The 25,607-nt window shown below is 43.9% G+C and overlaps 1 protein-coding gene across 2 annotated transcripts in view; it reads left to right on the plus strand.

The window, feature by feature from the left end:
• Window positions 1-25,607, plus strand: part of LOC147418821 (zinc finger protein BRUTUS-like) — a 94,670-nt gene that overhangs the window by 42,794 nt on the left and 26,269 nt on the right. For both annotated transcript variants that reach the window (XM_086506211.1, XM_086506210.1), the window contains exons 2-13: window positions 5,716-5,937; window positions 12,410-12,604; window positions 12,677-13,074; window positions 18,825-19,062; window positions 19,150-19,318; window positions 19,418-21,095; window positions 21,182-21,406; window positions 21,495-21,632; window positions 21,717-21,951; window positions 22,078-22,137; window positions 22,215-22,286; window positions 22,363-22,465. In XM_086506211.1, the coding sequence (XP_086362337.1) occupies window positions 5,716-5,937; window positions 12,410-12,604; window positions 12,677-13,074; window positions 18,825-19,062; window positions 19,150-19,318; window positions 19,418-21,095; window positions 21,182-21,406; window positions 21,495-21,632; window positions 21,717-21,951; window positions 22,078-22,137; window positions 22,215-22,286; window positions 22,363-22,464 (3,732 nt within the window). In that variant the 3' untranslated portion in view covers window position 22,465. The remainder of the gene's footprint in view (window positions 1-5,715; window positions 5,938-12,409; window positions 12,605-12,676; window positions 13,075-18,824; window positions 19,063-19,149; window positions 19,319-19,417; window positions 21,096-21,181; window positions 21,407-21,494; window positions 21,633-21,716; window positions 21,952-22,077; window positions 22,138-22,214; window positions 22,287-22,362; window positions 22,466-25,607) is intronic.

The raw sequence follows: 25,607 nt of genomic DNA on the forward strand, positions 1-25,607 counted from the left end.
GGTTCGTGCGACCGCAACAAGCAAAAAAAATTCTTGTGATTCTTGTGGTTCTTTCGTTGAGTGATACAGAACACTGCCAAAGCTCTGACACCAATGTAAGGTGCAGCGGAATGAATGTTTTAACTTTGCTGAAGATGAGTGCTCCGAACTGTGCTCAAGGTTCCTTTTATTCTTATGGAAGGGAGAGCCTTCCGTTCTTAATGAGAGAATGCAATGATCACAAACAAGTGAATGGACACTATGCGTGCAAGTGTATGAGACTGAGAGATAGAGAGAGAAGAGAAATACGACACCAGACGTAAAACCCTCCTCCGAAGGCCTCACTCTCGTCGGTGAGAGTGGTCTACTATTGATTGCACAAACTGGTACAATGGAAATGCATGTGACTGATGCAAGTCTAGGCTATGTTGACGATGACGACGACACCGACCTAAGGGCTGAAATCTGCAATCTTTTATTTGCTGTCCAAAAACGCTATGGGCTGAAATCTGCTGTTGCCGAAAACGCTATGGAAAACGCTGAATTTTTTGGTCTTTATGGCTTAAAATCTGCATCTACTTTAGGGTGAAAACTGAGGTTCTTGGGGCTGAATCTGATGGTCTTTCTTCTGCTGAAAATCGCCAAGGGCTAAAAGCTGTAAAGGTTGAAAGCTGCAAACGCTAGAATGCCCAAAAACGCTAGGGGTGCAATCTGGATAGGTGCTGGGACTTCTTGCGGTGAAGATCTGCTGCAAATGCTCTGTATCTGTGATGCTAGGCGATGATCCTCATGATGAAGAACGCCAGGCTGATGCTGATGAGAAAAACTCTAGGAAAGGTGGTCTTTGGCGATGATGTCTTTGCTTGGAGGAAAGTCCACCAAGGGTCTTGCTTGAGAAGTTGCTTGTTGAGCTTGGCTCCTGCTGCCTCTTCATCACTGACACGGCCTTGACATGTGCATCACCTCCAACATGCTCTGAGAGCATAGATCTGGTGCATCTCCTCTCGGTCGAGGAAACTGATTATAGCATGGGCACAAAGCCTGTGAAGGGCTGCCCTGCGGTGGTACTGCACCATAGAGATGAACTTCGAGCAATGCTTCTGCTGCCCAATGGAAACGCTGGGCTGCTGTTCCTTTGCTGACTGCTGGCTGCACCAAAAACGCTGGTGAGGGTGCTGCCCTAAAACGCTGGGCTGCCCCTCCTCTGCACGCTGTCTGGGGCTGATCTGCATGTGCAGAAGTAAACGCTCCCTGGCTGCCTATATAGGGCTGACAGAAGCGTGCCCGACCCACTCCTCCAGCCCCACGATCATAATAAATGGGGGAAAATAGGGGAAGGGTGGAAAGTGGCACCATATGTCCATAGGCTCAAGGGGAAAAAATACCTAGGGCATGAGGAGCATGCAAGGACATGGAACTGAGCCAAAACTCGAGCTAAACATGGCTAGACATGACCGACATGAGAGAACAACCTCACACTGGTCGGGCACAGCCACAAAACAATCTCACTCCCTAATCTGCTCGTGGGAGACATCGGAGCTACCACCGGACGGGAATATGAACTCTAACACCCCCTCTCAGATCCTGGATGAGAAACGGATCCAAGGAGCTGGAGTGAGCAACGTGCAACTGTAAAGAGAGGGTTTTGTGGACGAGGATATCTGCTACATAACTCCGAGGTTGAATGGTACCTTGCCGGTATACCATCCAACCGCTACTCCCGAAAGACGTCCGGGAAGTATAATGTTGTTTGCTGAAAGTAAATCCAGCTCTATGAAGATTCTCCTCAAGCCAACCGACTCACACGTTGCACAACCAGCATTTGCAGAAGGTACTGCTGCTGACCGCTCCAAGAGTATACATCCGATTTAAGGGTAAAAGGCATAAAAAAGAATGGTATTCGGATTATTTCCCAACTGTGAAGTACTCCACCCTCGAGGAAAGAGTCGGAAATCTGCACCTCCGGTCATATACCACATGCCAAAAGAAATTCCAAGCTGCGACAGAAGTCCAAGGGAAGGGAACAATCCGAGGCTATTATGGAACTATATGTCCGATGATGAGGAACTAAGAACTGCACCAACCACCATATAGAATGATGATCTGCAAACTATATCTGAAGGAACTTCATTGGAATTGAGAATGAAACTGTAACTGATCTGTCTAGAACACCACATGAGAGAATATCACCCCACTCTCAAAGTGAATCGGGAACAAACATGCAGCAGAAAGGGAAACACACATCAATACTGAGACTGCAGCTAACACGGCAAGATCAAAGGAAGATCCTGCTCCCAAGTTTTGAAAGAGAAGAACAGGGTGCAATAGAAAGCAACCAAATAGACTGTCAATCCTGTCTGCTGCACATGGAACCACCAGAACTGAAAGGAAGTAGTCCGCAGAAACCGACTCCCAGGCTGGCTCCATATCCCCCTCTGAAGGGAGAACACCCGGACCATGGATAACTGTCATAACTCTCCAACAGTCTCTGCCTTTGTAACTGGATCACCAAGGATAGGTGAATCTAAAAGGAAAATATGATAATAATGATATACCTGTGGAACTTGGAACCAAATCTGGGAGAACCAAGAAAACTGTCTCCCGTCTTTGAAGAATGCCATGGCTAACCGTAACTGGTTCCTAGTCCGAGAAGGACCACATCCACCTGTACAAAAGAGAACATGCCGGTCTAACTATAAGGGAAGTAGGTTTGTCCTATATGGTACAGTCTCCAAGGATCAATCTGGAAGACGAGGCATAGGAACCACTGCTCGGGTGCACTGTGAAGAGCAACCGTCACACCACAAATCCGAAAGACGGGGCAACCACCAATGGCTTAGGGAAAACATCCGCCAAGATAATAATTGCATTGTGGGCTAAAGCACATCATCCAAAACCGCAAGAAATGGGCAAGGAAAACCTAGGACTGAAAGACACCATGCACGGTACTCCGCTGAATGGAGCACCGGTAATCGACTGAAGATAATAACCTGGAAGCCCCCTCTGAAAGAGAAGTATCCTCAAAAGTACGCTCTGAGGTATCAAGTGACTCAACCCACGTCGGAATAGAGCAAACATCGACACTGTAGATCTGTGCGACATTGTTACCCACTAGCACCATACTTGTTCTTATTTGTGGTAGAGGCTTTGTCAGTTTTTCTCAGAGCTCAGGAGCTTGTTTTCAAAGGTTTGAGCATGCCTCTAGGAGAGGAGCTAGATTTGGTAATTTGGAGTATGGTGATGATACCCTATTGTTCTTGCAATATATGCTTGGCATTCTTGATGCGAATTGCAGAGCTCTTGTTTTTATTGCTTGGCTAGTGGTGCCCGCATCAAGAGGCACAAGTAGAGGGTTCTGATGAAATGCCTATGGAGTCTGCTAGTGTGGCGAAGACCTCATTGGCAAAGGTCTCAGCTTTTTAGCCCTTTGGTAGGTGCTGCATCATGTTTCACAGTCAGAGAGAGGCACATTAGCGGCAGAGAGGGGCAAGTGGTGCTCCCAAAACTTGATCTGGACCTGTGTGTTAGTTCAAAATTCATCAGTATTTGGACCCGACCCGTGTGTTGCAGTTTAGAGTACATGGCATTTGGCACGGAACCAACTTGATGGAGACAAAACACTTTTGATGTTGTGCACATAATTCATTGGTGTTGGAAGGATTATTGACAGAGTGTGTTCCTACGTTCATTGTCTTAAAGATTCTTGGTCGTGATGCGCTCATAGCTCAATGAATGGGGAATCTTGGACGTAGTGTGGTCTACAATCCATTATTTCACGTGGTTACTGGTGCTCAACATGGCTTTTCTATGGGGACAAGTTGTATTTGCATCCTCCAAGAATATTGTTTTGCACCATAAAAGCTACCGTTGGGTCTCCTATGGTGATGAATGGATATGCTCAACTCATGTACTTGTAATACATTTTATGTAGCTATTGTATGCTCAACTCATGTACTTGTAATACATTCTATGTAGCTATTTCGATGGATCTCTGCCTCTTGCCTGCGTTATGCTTAACGGTTAACCTAGTGCCTTAAGCACACTCTTGATCTTGAAGGTAATGTGCCTTGGCATCTTGTAGTTGTCTTTCTTCATCATAATAGTAAGCTTTAGAGCCATGATCCGGTTTTCTTGCTCACATCCTTGGGATATAGAAGAGGCTCTCTTCCGATACTTCCACCCAGTGTACTTCGGTTTGACCTCCATCCGCTGAATGCAGTTTTTATCATGATCTGTAGCCTCACATTATGGTCTATGTGGAAGGCTCGTTGTGCTGACATTCTGGGGTCACAGTCTTCACTGACATCCACCACCTCGACAGTTATTTGGACTGAGCTGCTGCATACTCTTCGCAGCCAGTGGGATACTTCAGCAGGCTCTTCAAAGGCAGCAGAGCAGCGTCGATACTCTTTCCTTCGGATGTTTCAGTCTGGATCAGGGACACATCACCTGGTGTTACGCACCTCCTCAGTGGTTTATTCTGCCTCTTGCCTGCGTTATGCGTAACCGAGTGCCTTAAGCACACAGTTTAACTTGAAGTTAATGTGCCTTGGCATCTTGTAGTTGTCTTTCTTCATCATAATAATAAGCTTTACAGCCTAGATCTGGTTTTCTTGCTCACATCCTTGGGATATAGAAGAGGCACTCTTCAGATACTTCCACCTAGTGTACATCAGTTTGACCTCCATCGGTTGAATGCAGTTTTTATCATGATCTGTAGCCTCACATTATCGACTATGTGGATGGCTTGTTGTGCTGACATTTTGGGGTCACAGTCTTCACTGACATCCACCACCTCGACAGTTATTTGGACTGAGCTGCTGCATACTCTTCGCAGCCAGTGGGATACTTCAGCAGGCTCTTCAAAGGCAGCAGAGCAGCGTAGATACTCTTTCCTTCGGGCTTTTCAGTCTGGATCAGGGGCACATCACCTGGTGTTATGCACCTCCTCAGTGGTTTATTCTGCACTCTTCCTACATGCCACCTTGATGTATACATAGCAATCATACTGTTCTTTCCGATCTGCACTTCCCCTGGCTGATAGGCCCGTTGAGCATCCCCAGAGGTCTCTTTGTACACAGTATACAGCTCCTTTTATTGCCCAAAAGAAAAGAAAGTATTTACATCTTGATTATTGCTTCTTTCTTTTGCTCTTTTCTTTGGGTTGTGCAAAGCTCCAACTTTTCAATGTATTTTTGATGTTCTTGCAATTCTACCTTGTTTGTTGAAGTTTTGAATGAGGTCGAGCACGTACATCTTCATTGCATCGGTTTCTTAAGTGATACTTTTTGCGTGCACTCATAACTGTGCATGTAGAGAAAGTATGATCCGTATGATCAAAACTGGTCATTTCACAAACGAGCATCAATGTTTCTCAAACTGTGTATTCTGCAAGTGTTTTTACCTTTGGTACAGATCGTATCAGACCTTTTGGAACCTCTGGAGGTATGTGCTGCGAAATATAAAGCTCATAGTATTTATATCATTGATAATACTTTTTAAAGTAAGCTTTTTCTTAGTGCACGAGCGATTAGTGTTTGGGTATTTTCTTGAATCTCTATGTAACTTTTTACGACTGTTTGGCTTTCTATTTATATGGAGGTAATTTCTAGGGTAACTCAACAGTGTTCTACTGTAGCTCAGAGATAATTAAGCATTAAGTTGACTTGTCATTTGCCTTACCTTGAAACTCAAATGAGCAGCTTTTAACTTAAGCAATGTTTGCAAGCTTCACAGGTAATTTTTCCAGCCCTTGACAGTCGAGTTAAGAATATAGCACAGACATATTCTTTAGAGCACAAGGAGGAGAGTGATCTGTTTGACCAGATGCTGGTATTGCTTAATTCTGCAATAAAAGAAGAGTTCAATCCATCACAAAAATTGCGCAGAGACCTTATATGCTGCACAGAAGCTATACAAACTACTCTCTGCAAGCACATGAGTAAAGAAGAAGAACAGGTTAGTATCACTGCAAGATTATTCATGTTGGTCTTTTGGTAAATGCTAGTTTATTGTGAACACAACATGCTCCATTTCCCTAGACTAACCTTCTAAATCATTTCTTAGTTACTTTGGGGGTCTAGTCACCTTGAATATGTGCTATCTGTGTTAACACTTGCTAGTTCCATGCATCTCTTTATTGTGATGCTTTAATCAGATTGCATTGGTAAAGTTTAGGCATCTCAAGTGAATTGCCCAATGTGATCCCATTATTTAGTTTGGCTTTCAGGTATTTATTTTACTTATTTGTCAAAGTCTTGGGTAGGGAAATTTACTGGGATTGCTATATAAGCAACCCCTTGCCTCCATTGTATACACATTCAATTATTCATTGCCAAGGTTGATTGGTTCAGGAGACTCTCTCTCTCTCTCTCTCTCTCTCTCTCTCTCTCTCTCTCTCTCTCTCTCTCCTTGGTCTCTACGCTTCTGCATCGTCGACTTTGACATGGTATCAGAGCTGTGTGCTCCTTGAAGGCCTTGGCGTGAAGGAGCAGCCCGGAGAAGAGCAACCGGAAGAAGGAGCAGCACCCTGCAGCGTTTTGAAACGCTGGCTTTCAGAGCCTGTTGCTGTTGTCGATCCCCCTTTGCACTGCAGCGTTTCGAAACGTTGTACAGCGACAGCACCTGGCGGCGCCTAGCCCTTGTGTCTTGCGTTTTGAAACGTGCCCTGTCAACGGCGCCCCACCCCTCCTATCTGCGTTTTGAAACGCACTGCAGAGGCAGCCCTTTGTGGCACCACCTTCCCTCCCCTGCCTGCCAGTCCCAGTGTTTTAAAACGTGGAGCCAACGGCCAGGCGTGGGGACGTGCCCTTTTCCTCCAGCGCTGCCTTGATCGTTGCCAGCATTTCAAAACGTTGTGGGCAGCTTTGCCTCGATAACTTGGAGCCCAAGAGGGCGTCACAAGTGTTGGGAGAGTTATGAGGAGCAGCCATGGCCTGGGAGTAGGAATCAAAAGAGAGGGTGTGGAGCGGCTTGGGAGAGGTAAGCAGGTTGGAGTTGAAGACAAGGATAGCAGATTTTGTGGAGCGGCTTGGAAGTACCAGAGAGGAGTGGAATTGCTTGGAGATTTTGGTGCGGTTTGGAGGAATTTTGCAGCTCTTGGAGTGCAAGGAGTACGAGTTTCCAGTTCTTGCAAATTCAAAATGGCCTCCCCTTGCTCGAGCACCCACGACGACAACAACCAAAAGCAACAAGTGGCTATGGATAACGGATCGTCAATATCCATTTAGCGGCCTATGCACTGGCACAGTTCTCAAGGAACTTGGCAAATTGTTTGGTTCAAGTTTGAGAAGTCAAAAGCAAATGGCAGAGTTTGTTAGAGAACAACAACAAAGGTCAGTTGGACAAGGATGGCCGTACCAGACTCAATTAGCTGCCTCGGTACCCGAAAGGTACGACCACAATCATGATTGTGATTTGACGCTTTGTTTGGCTTGAGAGTTTGAAGCCAAAGGCAAAAATAGGAACTCACAGATAGACAAGGATAAAGGCAAGCTGGACAAAGATTATGGTAATAAAGATTTGGCAGAGGAGATCGACATGGCACTCGTGGCGGTGGCCATAGTGACCTCGACGTCCGATTTCTAGTCAAATTTCAGGTGTCACCACTAGCTTCAGCCAGAGAGAGGCTTGTGAGTGGCAAGCCATGCTCCCTCTAATTAATTTGGACCCTTGTGTTGGAGTTCAAGTTATTGGTGTTTGGACGCGTAGGTTGGAGTTCAAGGCACATGCACCTGGTAGGGAACCAATCAGACGTCTAAAACACTATGGATGGGCTAGCCAATTCATTGTTGTTGGTCGGATCATGGACAGGATGTGTTCCAATAGTTCATTATCTTGGAGTTTTATATTTTGGACGTGATGTGTTCACAGTTCACGAATGGGGATTATTGGACGTAGTATGGTCTACATTTCAAAGTTTCTACAAAGGCAACCGATGCTCAAGATGGCATTACTTTCATGTACAAAGTTGAGGAGAGCAACACCGAGGTGTATCCAGTATCCCGGCCGGTGCTGGAGTGTCCATGGTAGCTTCTTCATTGACTTGGTCTCACTATTGATGTCTACTATGAGCTGCAGAGAGGGTGTTAAAGTTTTGGCATCTCAAGTGAACTGCCCAATGTGATCCCATTATTTAGTTTGGCTTTTAGGTATTTATTTTACTTATTTGTCAAAGTCTTGGGTAGGGCAATTTACAGGGATTGCTATATAAGCAACCCCTTGCCTCCATTGTATACACATTTAGTTACTCATTGCCAAGGTTGATTGGTTCAGGAGACTCTCTCTCTCTCTCTCTCTCTCTCCCCCGTGCTCACTCCCCATGGTCTCTAGCGTCCGCATCGGCGACTTTGACATAAACAGGGGTTCTTTATGCACATTTGATGTAGGTTTTCTGTATGCCTCCAAGTCTATTGATGTCAAGTTGCAGAGCTTGGTTTCAAATGTATTTCTGTATTGTAGTTTTTCTACGAAGTGTGCATAGGTGATAATATACAACATTTACCATCTTTTATGGTTAGTATTATCCTATAGGTGTAGTGCTTATAGAATAGGAGATACTAATCTACGACATATACAAAATGGGTGTCTAATATCTGATTGGACATTAGTGTGCACCCGACCAGTATGGCAGGTCACTTACAAAACGGACTCTCCACCTCATTTGGGAGTGATGACTATGGCTAGTGGAGTGCTCACTGAGGGCCTTTGAGGCTAGGACAATACACAGTGGTTTGAAACACATAGTCTTGAGGTGCTAGCTTGTCCTCATATGGGTGTAACCCGAGCTACGGGTTTCTGTTGGTGTGTTTTCTTTGTTGTGGCCTAGTGGCTTAGAATATTTTGAATTTTGATTTCTAGCTTGGCAGTGTGTTATTTGTGGCAGAGGCTATTTTTGTTTACCTGTAACCGGCTTGGCATGGACAATGCGGTAAATCATTGTGCAACAATCACCAAATTGCACTGAAACAGAAAACACTTGAACTTGGAAAAGAGAACATCACATGTGTAGTCGCGACACGAAGTGGCAAGAGTTCCACTTCTAGATGTAATGGCCCCAAAGTGTGCCACCCCTTTTGATACTTCTTTTTATATTAAGTAATCCACAGAGTACAACTACCGGGGTGTCACTTTGCAAATGTTAAACCATGTACTGATTCGCTAGAATTGACCCCCAAGGCTCATTTTTAAAGGCCCTTGGTGGAAAAGCATCCAAGTCTAAAAGAAACTGCCATAGATAACTTGCATCCAAAAGCATTTGCAAAAAAGTGGAGTGCCAAACAATGGGCTCACACTTTCCATCCTGCCATGTAGCTCTTGCGTAAGTTGCACCGTGTTTTATGGGTTGCCACATCAGCACCGTACAACCATTGCCACGTTAGCTCTTTACGATCTCTCTCTTTTTGCCCGAGTTGGTGGGTCTTGTTGCCATGTCATCTTTTTTGTGACACCCAGGCCCCCTGGTTGCCACTTCAGCACCGTACGGCCATTGCTGCGTTAGCTCTTTACAATCTCTCTCTTTCTGCCCCAGTTGGCGGGTCTTGTTGCCATGTCATCTCTTTTGTGACATCCCCCCCCCCCCCCCCCCCCCCCTCCCCTTTGAATGAAGAATAATTGTTCTCAATTACATTTGCAAAACAGAAAGTAAACAGAAAATAGCTTAGTAGACAGTGACTCTATGTTTACATGCATTTGACCACGTCAAACCATGCATTGGCACAAAGACACAAGTCGCTGAACAATCATAATCACATTTACATCACTATCCCCGTTGAGATCTTAGACATGAACCGTGATCATTTGACTTATTTAGCCATGACATCTAGACTGCACTGATGTTCACAAATATCTTGATATAGTAAATCTCGGCACTCCGTATTCAATTCACTTCTCAATTAGGTGTAGCGAAAGGTTTAGGGAGTTTAACTCTGATCTAGTACTTCGCACAAACACAAGGTTACTTTACTTCATGACACTGCATGTTGGGTCCTAACCACCCTCAAGGATCCCCTTGCTTTGTTGCCAGAGCAAGTACTTGCTTTGATTACTTGCACAAGTGCTGATACATTGGCTAAATGCTGAATATGGAGTGCTGATGCTTCATGTAGATGAACTGCAAAACGCTAGGGCTGATTTGTTGCAAAACGCTATGGTGATCTGGTGCAAACATTGGGCTGATTTGATGCAAATTGGCAGATAAAGTCCTCAAGCTCATCTATGCATAGCCCAAATAATGCTGGGGACAAAGGACACCCTTGTTTGACTCCTATTGTGCTAGAGAACTCTTTGGAGAAGCCTGTTTGCATTTTCAGTTTACATCGAACCGCATGGTATAGGCGTGCCACCGCAACCCTCAAATGTATGGGAACCCCAATGGTCTCCATGCGGGACCATAACCCATGACGAGGTACCGTATCAAACGCTTTCTTAAAGTCCACAAAACAACAGTACATAGTTTCCCCTTTGAGTCGCGCCTCTTTCATCATAATCCGGATTGTAATCAAGTGATCTATGGTACTATGTTTTGCTCTAAAACCTGCTTGACCGATAGCCCTCTTTCCACTATTTTCAGCCTATGTGCTAATATCTTTTTCTATCAGACTCCCAAAAAGTTTTGCGATGCAAGAGCCCACCATGATGGTGCGGTAATTCGTGAGTAGGTTACGGTCTCCTCCTTTAAACAAAGCTTTGACCCAATTCTCTTGCCAATCTTCAGGCATGCCTTGGTGGATAGCTTGATTCATCATGCAGTGTGTCCATTTCTTAGCTTCATTGCCCGACCATTTCAACATTTCGGAGTTGAAGTGCAAAATGTCAGAGGCTTTCCTAGTGGCTAGTTTTTTCAAACCTCTCAAAGCCGTTGCAAAAGTTATAGGTTCCTTAGTGTCAACCTGAATTTCAGCATTCATCATTATTTGAGCATCGGTGGGAGCATAGAGTGTTTGTGCATATACATACATTTCGTCCATGCTGAAATTTCCCATTATATCCTCCTTTTTTCCTTTCATGTTGCGCCATGCTTTCTTGGGCTCTTTCTTAAATCAGATCACCTCTTGCTCCTCCTTCAAAAGTTCATGCATCCTTCTCTTTTTCCTTTTCAGCATCCTGTATTCCTTGGCTGCATTTTCCCAGTCCTGCGTGGACTTATTGAAGCACTTTAACTTGCGTTTGGCTGCTTTACATTCTTCATCAAACCATGGGTTATGAGGGAGACCTTTCGCTTGTTGGTGATTTCTTTTAGATCGTCCCATAGTGACCTCTGCTGCCTCTTCTATTGCTTGACGAAAGGTAGCCCAATTTTCTGAAATGTTTTGGGACATGCATTGTCTACTCAATAGGCTGTCCAGAAAAGTGGAATAATCGAAGTTCTTTGTGGCTTGCATTCGGTATGCCCAACTTGTCGCCTTTTGGATGCGTTGTGTAGGCATGTGTGGGAGGTCTAGACATACATGAATTGGAGTATGGTCCGAGTTCGGTGACCGAGCCCCAATTTTAAAGTGTCCAATTAAATCTAATGCATTGTGGCTAACTAACGCATAGTCATTAGTGCTTCTTCCATGGTTTGATGTATAGCATGTGTATGTTCCGGAGCTTGCAAATTTCTTGGTGCCATTCATGACTACAAGTTGCATAGAATTCATCATAGATATCAAAGTTGAACCTTGTTCATTCATGAGGTGATCGCATGAGCATCTATCCCACATTGCATCTAATACGAGATCGCCATCTTTGTCTGCGGGATGGATTGAGTAGTCAACCAATTGAACCTGTATGTTGGCTATGCGAGCATTAAGATCCCCGAGTATCATCACTGCCCCCTGTGGTGTGTAGGTTGCAATATCTGTATATAGGTCGGCAAAAGGGTCATTCTTGGAGAGATTATGCAAATCATAGAACGGGGATTCCCGATGTGGGATGTAGCATCCCGCAATGAACATCGATCTCCCAGATGTACATATCTCAGCTCATATGTACCGTTTGTGTTCATCTATCTTGCATATCTTAACCTGATTTTGCATTTCCTCCTTGTACATTATAGCAACACCCCCTTGCCCGCGCATCTTAGTACCAGGCCACCAAACTGAGTGTGTAATATATCCTGGAATACTTGGCAGTCTACATGTGTCCTGTTCCCACGTTTCAAGTAGAAAAAGTATGTCTGCTTGTGGTAGAACCTCTGTCAATCCTTCCCCTTTGTGCCAAGGGAAACCTCGGCAATTCCAACTTGTGACGTGTATGTTCGTGGTCCCATGGGTTTCTCCCTGTCATGCTTCTGGTGGTGTTGCCCCTGTGGAGGTGTTCTTTTTCATTCGTTGAGAGAGAGAGAGAGAGAGAGAGAGAGAGAGAGAGAGCGGTTTTGTTTAGTAGAATATTTACAAGTATTGTCGGAAATAAATTTTGTCCTTGTCATTGGTAATACTTCACACTGCAGGTTTTTCCGCTGCTTATGGAACTTCTAAGTTATGAAGAACAATCAGCACTTGTGTGGCAATTTATTTGTAGCATTCCGGTCAACCTTATGGAGAATTTTCTTCCCTGGCTAGCAGCTTGTCTGACTGATGGAGAACGTGAAGAGATGTTTGCTTGTGTCCACAATGTTGTTCCAAGTGCGAATCTGCTCCAACAGGTTAAGACTCATAACGATACAATAATTTGATGCGATGTGTTTTCCACAGGTATTTGATGTTTCAGTGTACAGATTGTTTGCACCTGGTTGAAAGCAGCAAGCATTGGTGCAAGGGATACAGCTGGCGAACATGCCAATGTGGACAATGACATTACTGGCATTGACTCTTTGTTGAAACCAAGAACTTCTCAAGGTAGAGGTAGTTTGCAACAAGCAGCAAGCGCCCTTTCTAAAAGTAGCTTAGTAGAGGGAGCTCTCAAAGTTGGAAGTGTCAGTGATGGTAGTACCGAAACATCTCAAAAGAAGCCCAACTATCCTATTGATGTGCTTTTGTCATGGCACAAGGCAATCAGGAAAGAGCTTATAAAGTTTGCTGAGGATTCAAAAAGGACACAGTCATTGGCTGCTGGATATCTTCCCAAGTTCAGTGAACATGTGCAATTTTTAGCAGAAGTTTGCATCTTCCACAGGTGATGGGTCTTGGATTTTGTGGTCGCTTGCCTATCAATATCTGTTTTGAGAATTCAGTCAAACTTATGATCTGAAAATGTTTGAATAGCTGCTCTGTGCTCTAAGTAGGAATCTTCTGCGCGTTAAACTTAAAAAAAATGCTTATGTAGGTGGTTGGAATTGGTGGAACAGTATTCATAGGTGAAAGGACGTTTGTAGGGTCTCAGAGCTGCTTTCTAACAAATAGAAGGATCTTGTTCCAAAAAGCAAAGTCAGGATGTAACCTGCTTGTTTTGCGGCCACCCATTTTTCTGGTGTAGGTGACTGTGTGTGGGGTGCATATACTCTGCACCTTGAACATGTATTTTGTGTATACATAGCGTTTGTTTCAGTGAGACCTTGGTTGAGGGCGAAATGTTTCGGGATGAAACACCACGTTTCGAGGGTGAAACATTTTGGGTCTGAAAGGTTTCACGGTTACGCTGCTCTCTAGGGAGAGAGGGGAGAATCTAGTAGAGAAAGTCTGTGTGAATTCTAGGACGATTCATACTACGACTCAAAGGTTGGCATGGGTCCCCTTACTAGGCACTCTCTGATTTACTGGACATAGCAATGATCAGTTGCATCTCCTTGTAAAGGAAGAATGGCTCACTCCGATACCCATCACATCTTGACATAGTTTTGGAGGTGTGACTAGGAAGGCACCACGTGTTGACTGAGAGAACGATTGGAAACAATTTTAGCACTTAAAACACTTGTACTGAAAAGAGAATGGCACACTTGAGACAAGACATGGAGAAACGGAGTTCCATTCCCACATGCACTGACCCCTAACTAGGCGCCCCTATTGGTATTTCTTTGTATCAATCTTCAATGGTGTAATCGCTGGGAGGATCACTCATCGAAACTTTGCAATTGCCAAGTCTTAGAATGAGTTACCAAAGGCCATAAATTTATAGGCTCTTGGCCTCTTGCTTTTACAAGTGCTCAAAAGGCCAAAACTCCATTCCTTTTAATAATCTGATCAAAAGCTCCACAAAAGTCAAACCTTTCAATAACTTTGGCCAAAAAAGCTCTTCCATCCAAAAGCCACGTTTTCTCATCCACACGGATGACATGTTAGCACTCGTGATTCCATTAGGATTTGTAGTGCCAATCCCACAACAATTTACAGGCAGAAATCTGCCCATGTTGTCAGTTGAGGGCGTAACCCTGCTCAACACATGTAGGCGTAGTCTTGCAGCATGATTTGTATTTGGAATCGATACGTTGGGCATTGGGTAAAAGGACACAAATCAAAGTATGCCGTCCATTTCTCCAACCAAGGTTCAATGGTGGTCCCTTTGCAATCCTTGCTTTCCCCTTTGAGGGAGTTAGGATGTAACATAAGAGGCGAAGTGCTCAGGGTTGTGGGCGAAAACTGGATTGGCATGGCACGCATCTCCAAGAGTTGCTTCTACATCTCCTCTAATTGGCGTTGGATCACTGCTACGAAAAAGGCGTTGGAAGCGGGAGATCAAGATGGAGTAGGAGAGCTTGTGAGACGATGCCCCTGCGTGTGTGGAGTTGGGGAGGAGAAACTAGCGTCTCCTTCAAGGTTTTGAAAAAAAAGGCTTTGTTACAGGCTTTGACACTCCAAGCAAGAAACAATAGCAACACACAAACAAGATCTGCAAAATGAATAACTTGACTAGAGAGAGAGAAGAGGAGAGTTGACACGGCACGACAGGACGGAGTTCCGAGCCAAGACACACTGGCCCCAAAGTTTGGCCGCAAAATACAACTCCAACGGTCTTCTTCTCCAAGAATCTGCGTCCAGATGCTCTCTGAGAATGATGCCCAAAGGGTCCTCATAAACTTACATGGGATGCCCAAAAGCAGAGCCTAAAAGCATGAGTTCTAAAAGCACTGAAGTCCAAAATCATCTGCACACAAAAGCCCATGCCCAAAACTGCTAAAATCTGCCAGCACAAAATGCGGAATTTCGGGTAGCCTACCATGTCATCATGTCAGCGCGATTTACAGAACTGCGAGCCAGAGTTCAAGATTTTGATTATTTGGATTTAGGCCCCTCGGTTGGTGCTCACAAGTTCTTTAAGTTGATAAGGGTTAGGATTTTGAATCCCTAACCCCCTTAGGCCCCTTGGCCCATCTTCTGGGTTCAGTTCCTCTTGTCTACTGGGCCAGTTCTTTCTAGTTGGGCATGCCACGTCATCACTTTGTGACATTCCCTCCTCTTGAAAGAAATGTAATCGCCCTTGATTACGCCTGCAAAACAGTCATAAGATAGAAACTTCCTTCAGGTACACTGACTCTATGTACCCAAGCACCAGACTTCACAAATCCAACACTTTCACAAAGACATTAGTCACCGATTAATCACATTTGTGTCGAGGGTCTCAAATACAAATCATGATCATTGTAATCTATTTAGCAATCACATCCAGATGGCGCTGATCCTTTCAGGGATGTCTTGATCTACTAAATCTTGTTACTGTTTGATTCATATCCTTTATTTTGACATTTCAATCAAGCAAACCATGCCCATGACCATCCCCACAAGACCGTACAGTCACATACATGCAATTGACAAAATCACACGCTTAGTTCACACTGAACGCGGTGTTTCAAATCATTGAATCTAACCATCTTATCTCGTCCATAACTCTTGATGGACCTAGATCATTGTGCAACCATATCATTCTTTCGGAACTCTTGACGCACTCACAACAGTATCTAATCATCTCATCCAGATAGAAGTCTTGATGCACTAGAATCACATTCAATCCTCCCCTCATTCACTCGCTGATCTCTAATAGATGTCTAGATGCACTGATTTCAAATCATTCATTAGACAAATGCTGCAGACATTTTAATCACATACTCTAACAATACACAACATGAAAGAGCATATTCAAATCTAGGAAATTTCCAATTTAATGTACATGTTTTCATAAAGTCATACTTTCAGCCTCAGTATCCCTAAAATTTCAAGGATAAATTAGTGACTTATTCAATCTAGGCAATCTGTGACAAAGGAGTGGAGTGGCTCCCCTCTTGTGCAGTCCGCACCGTACCAAATTCAACCTGCTGATTCATCGATAACTTTTGGCGTAGACACTGCTAATAATCCAAAGGCTTCAAGGTACAACTCAAAACTTAAGAGAATTTGTGATGTTCTCAACTTTGCTTTACAATAGGTTACAGGGTAGAGGCATCCACTTTACATTGAGGGCCAAAAAGTTCCTTTGACCAAATCGTCCGGTGAGCTTACCTTTTGGTTCTTTTCTTGTGCCCTGGGACTTCTAGGGTGCCCTACCGGACTCCCTTGTCCACTGTCACCTCAATCTGAATCTTCGGGATTCTCTGATGAACCATCCGTAGGTTCCCTTTCTATTTCCGAACCCTTCGATGTACTATCAGCCGATTTTCTTACTTCTTTGGAATCCTCTGATGAACTTTGATCCGGTTCCCTTGGTTCTCTCTTCCCTAGAAGACTCTTGCCCAATTGACGTGGGCACTAGCTTGTCCGTAGGGTAGGTCAATGTGCCTGGCATGCATATCAAGACCTCGCTTGGCATGTCCCATAAGTCTCTGAATCGAGTCGAACTTCTGCTACAGACAATACCGTCGAATTTGTGACAAGCAATCCACAACAAAACCGCACAATCTGGTCCTTCAAAGTGATCCTCCGAAACGAGGGTAGTGGCCAATAGGTATCCCAAAACCTTTGGCAGTGGTCATGCAAAGTGTAGTCCTTAGTCATTCTTAAATAATGCCAAGGCGTGATGACATCTTCTTCATATTCTTTCGTTATCTAGATAGGAGTGAAAATTCTCTTGAATATTACCCACCTTCTAGGTGCTTCTTTGTGCAACAACAGAGCAGACCACCATGTCTGTGCATTTGCTTTCAAGTAAGATTCCGCCCTTCACACCTTTGAGCATTCCGAGAAACGACCTCCCAAGAAGGCGGTGTCAAACTGTTGTATGAATTCAAGAGCTCAATGGGTGTCCTGGCAGCCTGAAAACGTGTCAAACTTGATTGCTTGACCCCCATCCTTGAACTCCTTGGTCTTCTTGTCCATTTGTTCACTGTCTGAACTGTCAGCATAGCATGAAATCTCTTTGTTGATTTGCTTGATGGCTCCTTGTGCCCTCTAGACTTTTTCAAGAATATGTTTTTTTTTTGCTTTTTTGGCTTTTACTTTGCTTCTTCTGCTTTTTCTCATCCTCTTTGGAACTAGAGGATGACGAATTGTCGAAACTCTTTGAAGACGAACAAAAATTTGGGTCATCCTTGAAATGAACACGCTTCTTGGATTTGCTTACCACCTCAAAAGTCGACTTTCGGCCCAAACAATCGGGGAAATCCGTTGATTTCTTCTTGTTTCGAGAGTGCTTTAAGGGTTTCATCAATTGGTTTGTCTTTTTTCGAGAGCTTTGTCAAGCTCTTTCTGTGAGTACAATTTCCGCTTTTTTGCACTCGGGTTTGCATTCTTTTTCATTACCGTATGGAGAGGAGAATCAACGGCGTCTCCCATCTCGAGTGAATCTCATCAAGCGGGTAATTTCTCAGGTGATTCACATATTTCGGGTCTTTGGAGTACTTGATTAATCTTGTCACACATGTGTCACTTGCAGCTGATGTTTATACTCCGCTTTGTCGAGATTCCCCGTCGGAAATTTGCCAAAATCTCTCGATTGCTCAGAAAATTTCCCATAATCTTAGTTAGTTAATTTTGCTTCTATGCTGGGATTCAAGTTTTCTTCATCTCGCCATTGACTATCAGTCTGAGGGACGTCGTGTCTATCAGATTCTCCGCGAGAACCCATGCGTGTTGTAGAAAGATTGGATTCTTTGTAGAACAAGAATCATTTTGAGCTCTGATACCACTGTTACAGGATTGAACACTCCAAGCGAGAAATCAATAGCCAGATTTCTGCCCAAAAAGCCCGGGCAAGGTGGCATGTGCTACTGCACCCATAGCATTTGTTGATTGGCAACCTAATTGTCACCGTTCTTGTTGCTAGACTCTTGTTCGTTTTTGCTTTTAGCTAAGGGTTGACGTGGTAACCGGCGAGCTAGTGGTGGGATGGTGAATCAACAGCAAACACACGACTAAACTGAAAACTACAAACACTTCAATTAGCACCGGAGACAAGATACGATGGGGCAGAATTCTCCACCCAGATGCACTAGCCCCTAAGACGGACACCCCACAAAATACTTCTTTGTTTATTGATGATGACAGATACAAGTGTGGGGGAGTTGCTCTGCAATCTTGCAACCATGAACTGATTTGCAAGAGTGTTTTTCCTGTATTTAGGGTGCCCCATGATATGTGAGGTATGGAACTTGTTTTTCACCTCAAGATGAAACTGGGCCCATTTACTACTTCATGGTGCACACTAAGCAATAGCACAAGGTTTCACCTAGGCAACATGTTGTCTGTGAATGTCCTCTATAAACTGCAGAAAACTGCGCTGCTTCACGAACAGCCCACTAAACAATCCTAAACACAGTATTTGCAGGTATCTGATAATGTGGAAGCCACCCAAAAACGAGCTACGAGTTCTTTCTCTGCTTTCTGGCTGTCTTGCTGTTATTCTGCAGCAATCTCACTATCTGACCTGCTATGGGCCGCTGTTGCCTCCTCCTGTTGCCATATCAGCTGATGACATTTTTCCTGATTTGCAGTGTGTTATCTTTCTTTGAGAGTGTCTTTTTCATATAGTTGTAGGTTTTGACTTCTTTAATGATATAACAGTGCTGCTGAAGACAAGGTTATATTCCCAGCAGTTGGGCAGAAGGCAAACCAGTCCATTTCTTTTGATGAAGAGCATCTACAAGAGAAGCGCCTTTTTGATGATCTTTGCTGTTTATTGGATAGTGTCCAAAACAAATTAGGGTCAGTTGCTTTAACTGAAATCTCCAGCCAGCTGTCTACGAGTGTTGAGCTTATCTCGCAAACGATTGAAAAACATCTTTCGGATGAGGAGACGAAGGTGAATCTATCTGGTTGCTGTGTATGCTTTGTGCATGAATTGAATTCAATGCATGTAGGTAGTGAGCACATTGTTCGTCTACCTCAGGTATTTCCTCTTGCGCGCACTCATTGCAGTATTGAAGAGCAACAGTCTTTGGTGTATCAGAGTCTTTGGGTTATGCCATTGAAACTGTTAGAACGAGTACTTCCATGGCTAGTAGCTTCATTAGATGAAGAAGAGGCAAAGGTCATGCTTGATCATATCCGGCTGGCAGGTTTTCTTTTTGCTGTAGTTTTAAACCCCTTATTTGTATTTCAGGTGTTTTAGCAAAGTGCTCAAGATCTTTGTATCATCTTTTTGTCTGTGCATGCAGCACCTGCTTCTGATGCAGCACTTATCACGTTGCTGTTGGGATGGGCCTGCAAAGGACAGGCTCACAAACTTGTAGAGCCTACAAACTTCAGGTGCTTCTGCTCAGATATTTCTACAGGTGACTCCACCTGTCAAAAATCTTGTTGCTCAAATGCTGAATGCAGCCCCAGTTGTAAAACAGCATCCTCCGTTTCTGTGGACAAAGAGAAAGGTGTTTGTGCAGTTGCTGGGGAAAGGCCACAGAAACGGTTAAGAGATGGAAGTTTAGTGGATGAACATGACGTACTCTCTTCAGAAGGTGCTGAGTTCCAAGAATGCAGAATAGGAAAGAGGTGCTGTGTACCTGCTTTGGGAGTTAGCGGAAGCAGTTTGGGATTTGGAGCTGGAACTGGGAGAAGATCTCTCCAGTCTCTTCCTTTAAATCCTCTGCAAAATTGTTACCTGGGATCTGGATTGTTTGGTTTAGGAAATGAACCTGGTTCCCCCAGTTCCAGTGGAGTGCCTAAGCCAATTGACACAATATTTCAGTTTCATAAAGCTATTAGAAAGGATTTGAAGTATCTAGACGAGGAATCAACTAGGTTAATGAGCTGTGATGTAGGCTTTTTGCGCCAATTTACTGGTCGTTTTCAGCTTCTATGGGGTCTATATCGAGCTCATAGCAATGCTGAAGATGCGATAGTTTTTCCAGCTTTAGAAGCAAAAGAGGCTTTGCATAATGTGAGTCATTCTTATACAATAGATCACAAACATGAAGAACAATTATTTCAAGAAATAGCAAGCATGCTTTCTGAGTTCTCTATACTACACGGACGGTTGCGTGGATGTGATAGCATAGAACCATCAGGAGTGATTGCTCATGAGGGCAATAATGTCAGATCAGAGAATCTTGTGCTATATCAGCAAGGCCTTGCTGCAAAGCTTCAGGGCATGTGCAAGTCTGTACATGTCACTTTAGGTCAACATGTGTCACGGGAAGAGCTTGAATTGTGGCCACTGTTTACTTTGCATTTTTCTGTAGAAGAGCAAGAAGGATTAGTCGGGCAGATAATAGGGACTACTGGGGCAGAAGTTTTACAGGCCATGCTACCTTGGGTCACTACAGCTCTTTCTCAAGAGGAACAAAATGCTATGATGTACACATGGCGCCAAGCTACTCGTAATACAATGTTTGATAAGTGGCTTCGAGCATGGTGGAGAAGGTCACCTAGTGGATCACCACCAAAGTCATGTGTTTTAGATGAAGAGGTTCCGGAGTCGGGAACCCCAGAAAGTCTGCAATTGGTGGCAGACTATCTTTCAAAAAGCAGGGCAGAAAGCCTTGAAAGCAAGGACGATAAAACTGGTGTTTGCATGGTTAATTCTGAAGAGGAGAGAAATCAGTCTTCCAGTGTGTTTGCTGAAAATGGTTCACGCAAACACTTAGCAGGAGCCACCTTTTCTGAACCATTTTCTTCTGGCAAGCAACATTCTCATATGGAAATTGAGAGAGAGCACACTGGTGAACGACAGGTTTTCAAGGGAAAGATTGAGGAAAATACTACAAAATTTAAACCAGGCTGGCAGGATATATTCAGGATGAATGAAAAGGAGCTGGAGGCTGCTGTTAGGAAAGTTTCAGGGGATACATCACTTGATCCACGTCGCAAGGCGTATCTCATGCAAAACCTGATGACCAGGTTTGTAGGTTTACGGCTGCAGTTCTATTTGCTGGTATGTGAAATCCACTCAAATCCTAATTTCAGTCACTATTATCTTATGGCAGCCGCTGGATTGTGACGCAACAGCATCCATCTCAAACTTTACTGGCTTCTTCCAGTGGTGAGCATGGAGACATCCCTGGACGCTGCCCATCTTACACTAGTTCAAGTGAAGATTGTTTTGGTTGTGAACATTATAAGAGGAATTGCAAAGTTAGGGCTGCCTGCTGTGGGATCCTTTTCCCTTGCAGGTTCTGTCATGATAAAGTTAGTGATCATACCATGGACAGGTGATCTTGTTTGGTTTATAAAAGTTGTGCTATGCAGGTGTTAGTATGTAGTCTGGACTTTGGAGTATATACTTTTGTTATGGTACAGGCAAGCAACACAGGAGATGATGTGCATGAAATGTCTGGAGGTACAACCTATTGCACAAAAGTGTGCCACTCCTTCTTGTGATGGTTTCTGCATGGCGAAGTATTACTGCAGCATCTGTAAGCTGTTTGATGATAAAAGGTATGTTGAAGATTTTTTTTTTGTTTTGGAATTTCGCTGGGATGTTGTTAAGCCTGTACTTATTTAAGGTTGTTTTTTTCCCAGAGATATCTACCACTGTCCTTCTTGTAACTTATGTAGAGTTGGAAAGGGGCTTGGGATTGACTTTTTTCATTGTATGACATGTAATGCATGCATGTCTACCTCACTTACAAGCCACAAATGTCGGGAAAAAGGGCTAGAGTCAAACTGCCCCATTTGCCACGACTTTCTTTTCACATCTCATACCCCAGTGAAAGCTCTTTCATGCGGCCACTTTATGCATTCAGCTTGTTACAAGGTAAGAACGCTTTTCAAGGTTTTGTTTTTGGTGAAATGAGTTTATCCTGGTGTGTTTCTGTGACAAATTCTCTTCTTTTCTTTTGCACTCGTCTGATGGTTCTTGTTTTCCATGGTCAATCTGCAGGCATACACCTTTAGTCACTATACCTGTCCCATATGCAGTAAATCTTTGGGAGACATGAATGTGAGTTTTAATCGATCTCATTAATTAACTATCCTTTGCTACTCCTCCTGTGATTTAACATTGTAACTTATGGACAGGTATATTTTGGAATGCTTGATGCTTTACTGGCTTCTGAACAACTTCCGGAGGAGTACCGAGACAGGGAGCAGGTAATTTATGAAGCCTTATGGGCCAACTGAAAGATTTAAAGCTCTGAGTGGTTTCTAATATGCTTTTGCAAAACAGGATATTCTTTGCAACGATTGTGAATTAAAAGGAAAGGCTCCGTTTCATTGGCTGTACCATAAATGCAGGAACTGTGGTTCATATAACACCCGGGCCATCTAAGGTGACTGTATGAGATTGCTTCCATTACTGGGTTCCCATATTGTGTATAACAGTTATATATTGGTTAGTGAATTTTGAAGGATATTTGGCTTTTGTGAAGGTAGAGTATAGTTGAAAAACAGATATTCACAAAGTTGCCACCCGTACTTGTTGGTGAATGTTCAAGGAATGGTTGTCACGTCCCCCTGCTTGCCCTCCATTGACCTCCTTTAACAGGTTATATGTGACAAGCATGGCAACCAACGCCGGGGCCTTTGCTACTTTAGCCGAGGTTTTTGCGCTTGAGGTCGAGTCTTGTGCTTTTTAAAAAATATGGACTTATGAAACCTAAGTCTAATGGAGAGATCAAATTTTCCATTAATCATTCATGATCTCTCCAAGAGGACTTGCGTTTATCTCTTTATGGCCAGGTTCACCCCTTTGGAGCCAACGTTTGTGCATTGAGTCTTAAGGGGATTATGTGCTCGCAATTTTTGTGAGCGTGTTCGCAAGACCTGCATGCCCAGACAAGTCCATTAGATTAAGGTTTTGAGTTATGAAACCCTCTTGGATAAATGGTTTGTACACGTGTTTTGACGGGTGAAATTACTCTTTGGTGGGCATCCGGCAACATGAGCATGTAGTTTTGGTTTAGGGGAATGCGTCGGTTGAAGTCCTATGTCAAGCACATCATTGGAAACTGAGCTATGGCCCGTATAGTGCCAAGAGCTCACATAAGTTCACATGTGCACTCACAGGGCGGGCAGTCAGTCAGTCTCTGAACTTGAGGTGCCATTACCCCTATATGAAGGACCACTATCTCCTTATTTTCAAAGTTATCAAGGGGCCCATCATAATTTTATCTTTGGCGTTTTTCTCCAAGTAGTCGCCTTGCCCACTCTTGCAAGGGACGGAGGTCTTAAGTCTTTCCTCAGCTATCTTAGCCGGCAATCAACCTTGGGGTCTAGAAGGAAACACCGCCAACGTGTTTACTTTGAGGACGACTTCGGTTCTCCTCCTCCTCCTTGTAGCTCCAATGAGGAAGACCAACGGGAGTCGAGAAGCGATAGTATCAGAAAAGAAGATCAAGAAAGAGCTACAAAAGGTCACGTCGTCCAGATAGAAAAACTGCTGACGACTGTGATGCTGATACACCTTCGGAACCACTCTTGATAAAAAAGGGAATGATTGGATTCGGGAACTGAAGTACGACAACTTGAAACGGAGAAAGGGCATGAAGGAATTTAAGGATGGTGGCCAAAGCGTGAAGTTCGACACCTTTTTGGGCCACAGGGATACCCATAAAGCATTGTCTTTTGTCTAGCAATTCGACACTCCTTTCTCCGGAGGCAATTTTAGTGAAGCTTTTAAGGTTCCAAAGGTGGAATCCCACCTTAAAAGGTTCTATACAGATATGGTGGTCTACGCTTTTACAGCATGGAAAAGTGCTTTAAAACTTTTGGATGCAAGTTTTTAGTGGAGGCTTTTGGGCGCAAGTTTTTAATAGCAGTTTTGGGGGTTGTGGATTTATGGTTACGCACTGTAGAGCGACTCTGCGGCAGTTGTACTAGGTGCTCGTCAATATTAAAAGAAGCATCGGAAGGTGTGCTAGACTTTGGGGCCAACGCATCTAGCAGCAGAACTCTGTCGCTTCGTATCTTGACTACTTTTGAGTTTTGAAGTGCAAGTGTTAAAATATTTTGTTTTATTTGTGTGGTGCTATGAGAGTACCATCTTGTTAGTGCCAAGCCGGTTACAGTGGTATAGGAGGATCAATTCTTCTTCTATGGAGGATTCGGTCCAACTTTTTGCAGCATACGCTATGGATTTTCAAAGAGAATCTGATTAAGAACGGAAACACGTTGTGCTCACAGTTTTGTAGGAAGATGACTCCAATGGGTTCAACAACAAGAGGAGTTTGAAGGTTTACTTGATGACTCTCAACGAGAATTCAAAGTCTACAAATCCTCGCTTGCAATTGCAAGTGAGCACTTGTGCCTAGTAATTGATGAAGTTTACAAAGGATCCGAACTAAGAAAAGTACTTGAAGAATCAACCGATCTTGGAGTTCTGTGATATGCGGCAAAAGTCCACTAATCTTCCCTAGCGTTGAATTAATGAAGCGTTGTAAATATTCAAACTCAGACTTTGCTTCCAGATGCCCTGAGAAGTGAGGCCCTTGGGCTTATTTATTCTTACAAGGGATGCCCAAAAGCAGAGCCCCAAAAGCTTTTAAACTCAAAAGCAATTGATTTCCAAAAGCTGCCAGCACTAGAAACTGCCCAAAAAGCTGTCAGCGTAATTTGCGGAAAATCTGTACGGCCTGTCATCTCGCAAAAAGTGGAGCGTCCGTACTCGTGTCCGTACGGTCTGCCACGTCAGCATGTCAGTGCGTTCTACGGGATTCTGTACGCTGCTGCCATGTTAGCCTGTTGGCGCATTTCCCGGAATTTCGTGCTGCTAGCCGTGTGTGTGTCCGTGGGCCTGCCACGTCACCAGTTTGTGACATACCCCTCTCTTGAAAGAATTGTAATCGCCCTCGATTACACTTGCAAAACAGACTGAGGCCATAAACTATCTTAGTAGACATTGACTGTTAGTACCGACGCACTAGACTCCACACATCTAGCACTTGTACAAGACAACAGTCACATCACTGGACATCACTCGACTTCACAGGACATCACATCACAAATCACATACAAATTCATTCCAAATCTCAGACCATGACCAATCGGCAACGTATTTAGTAATCGCATCTAGATCCATTCTGCATCTCACGGATGCCCGATTGACTAATCCTTATTGCAATCATGTCTATAGAGATTTATGAGACCGAAATGCTGCAGTCATTTCGTCTTTTAGTTCCTGCACTCAAACAACACAAATCAATCATTTTCATTTGGGAATTCCTGTTATAAAGTCATACAACAGAATACTACTGAGCGCTATAATATCCCTGAAACCCAAAGGGGGCATCAATGACTCTATTCAAAATCGGGGTAATCCGTTGACAAAGGAGCGGAGTGACTCCCCTCTTGTGCAAACCCTCTGCACTAGATTCACCCTCGCTGAAGTCCGGGTTATCGGAGTAGACTATGCTAAACCAAATGCCTTAAGGTAAAGTTCCAAAATCTGAGGAGTATCTGCTAGGTCCTCCTCCC

This window comes from Adiantum capillus-veneris, chromosome 29, assembly GCF_014529385.1.
Source record: "Adiantum capillus-veneris isolate H3 chromosome 29, ASM1452938v2, whole genome shotgun sequence".
Taxonomy (NCBI): domain Eukaryota; kingdom Viridiplantae; phylum Streptophyta; class Polypodiopsida; order Polypodiales; family Pteridaceae; genus Adiantum; species Adiantum capillus-veneris.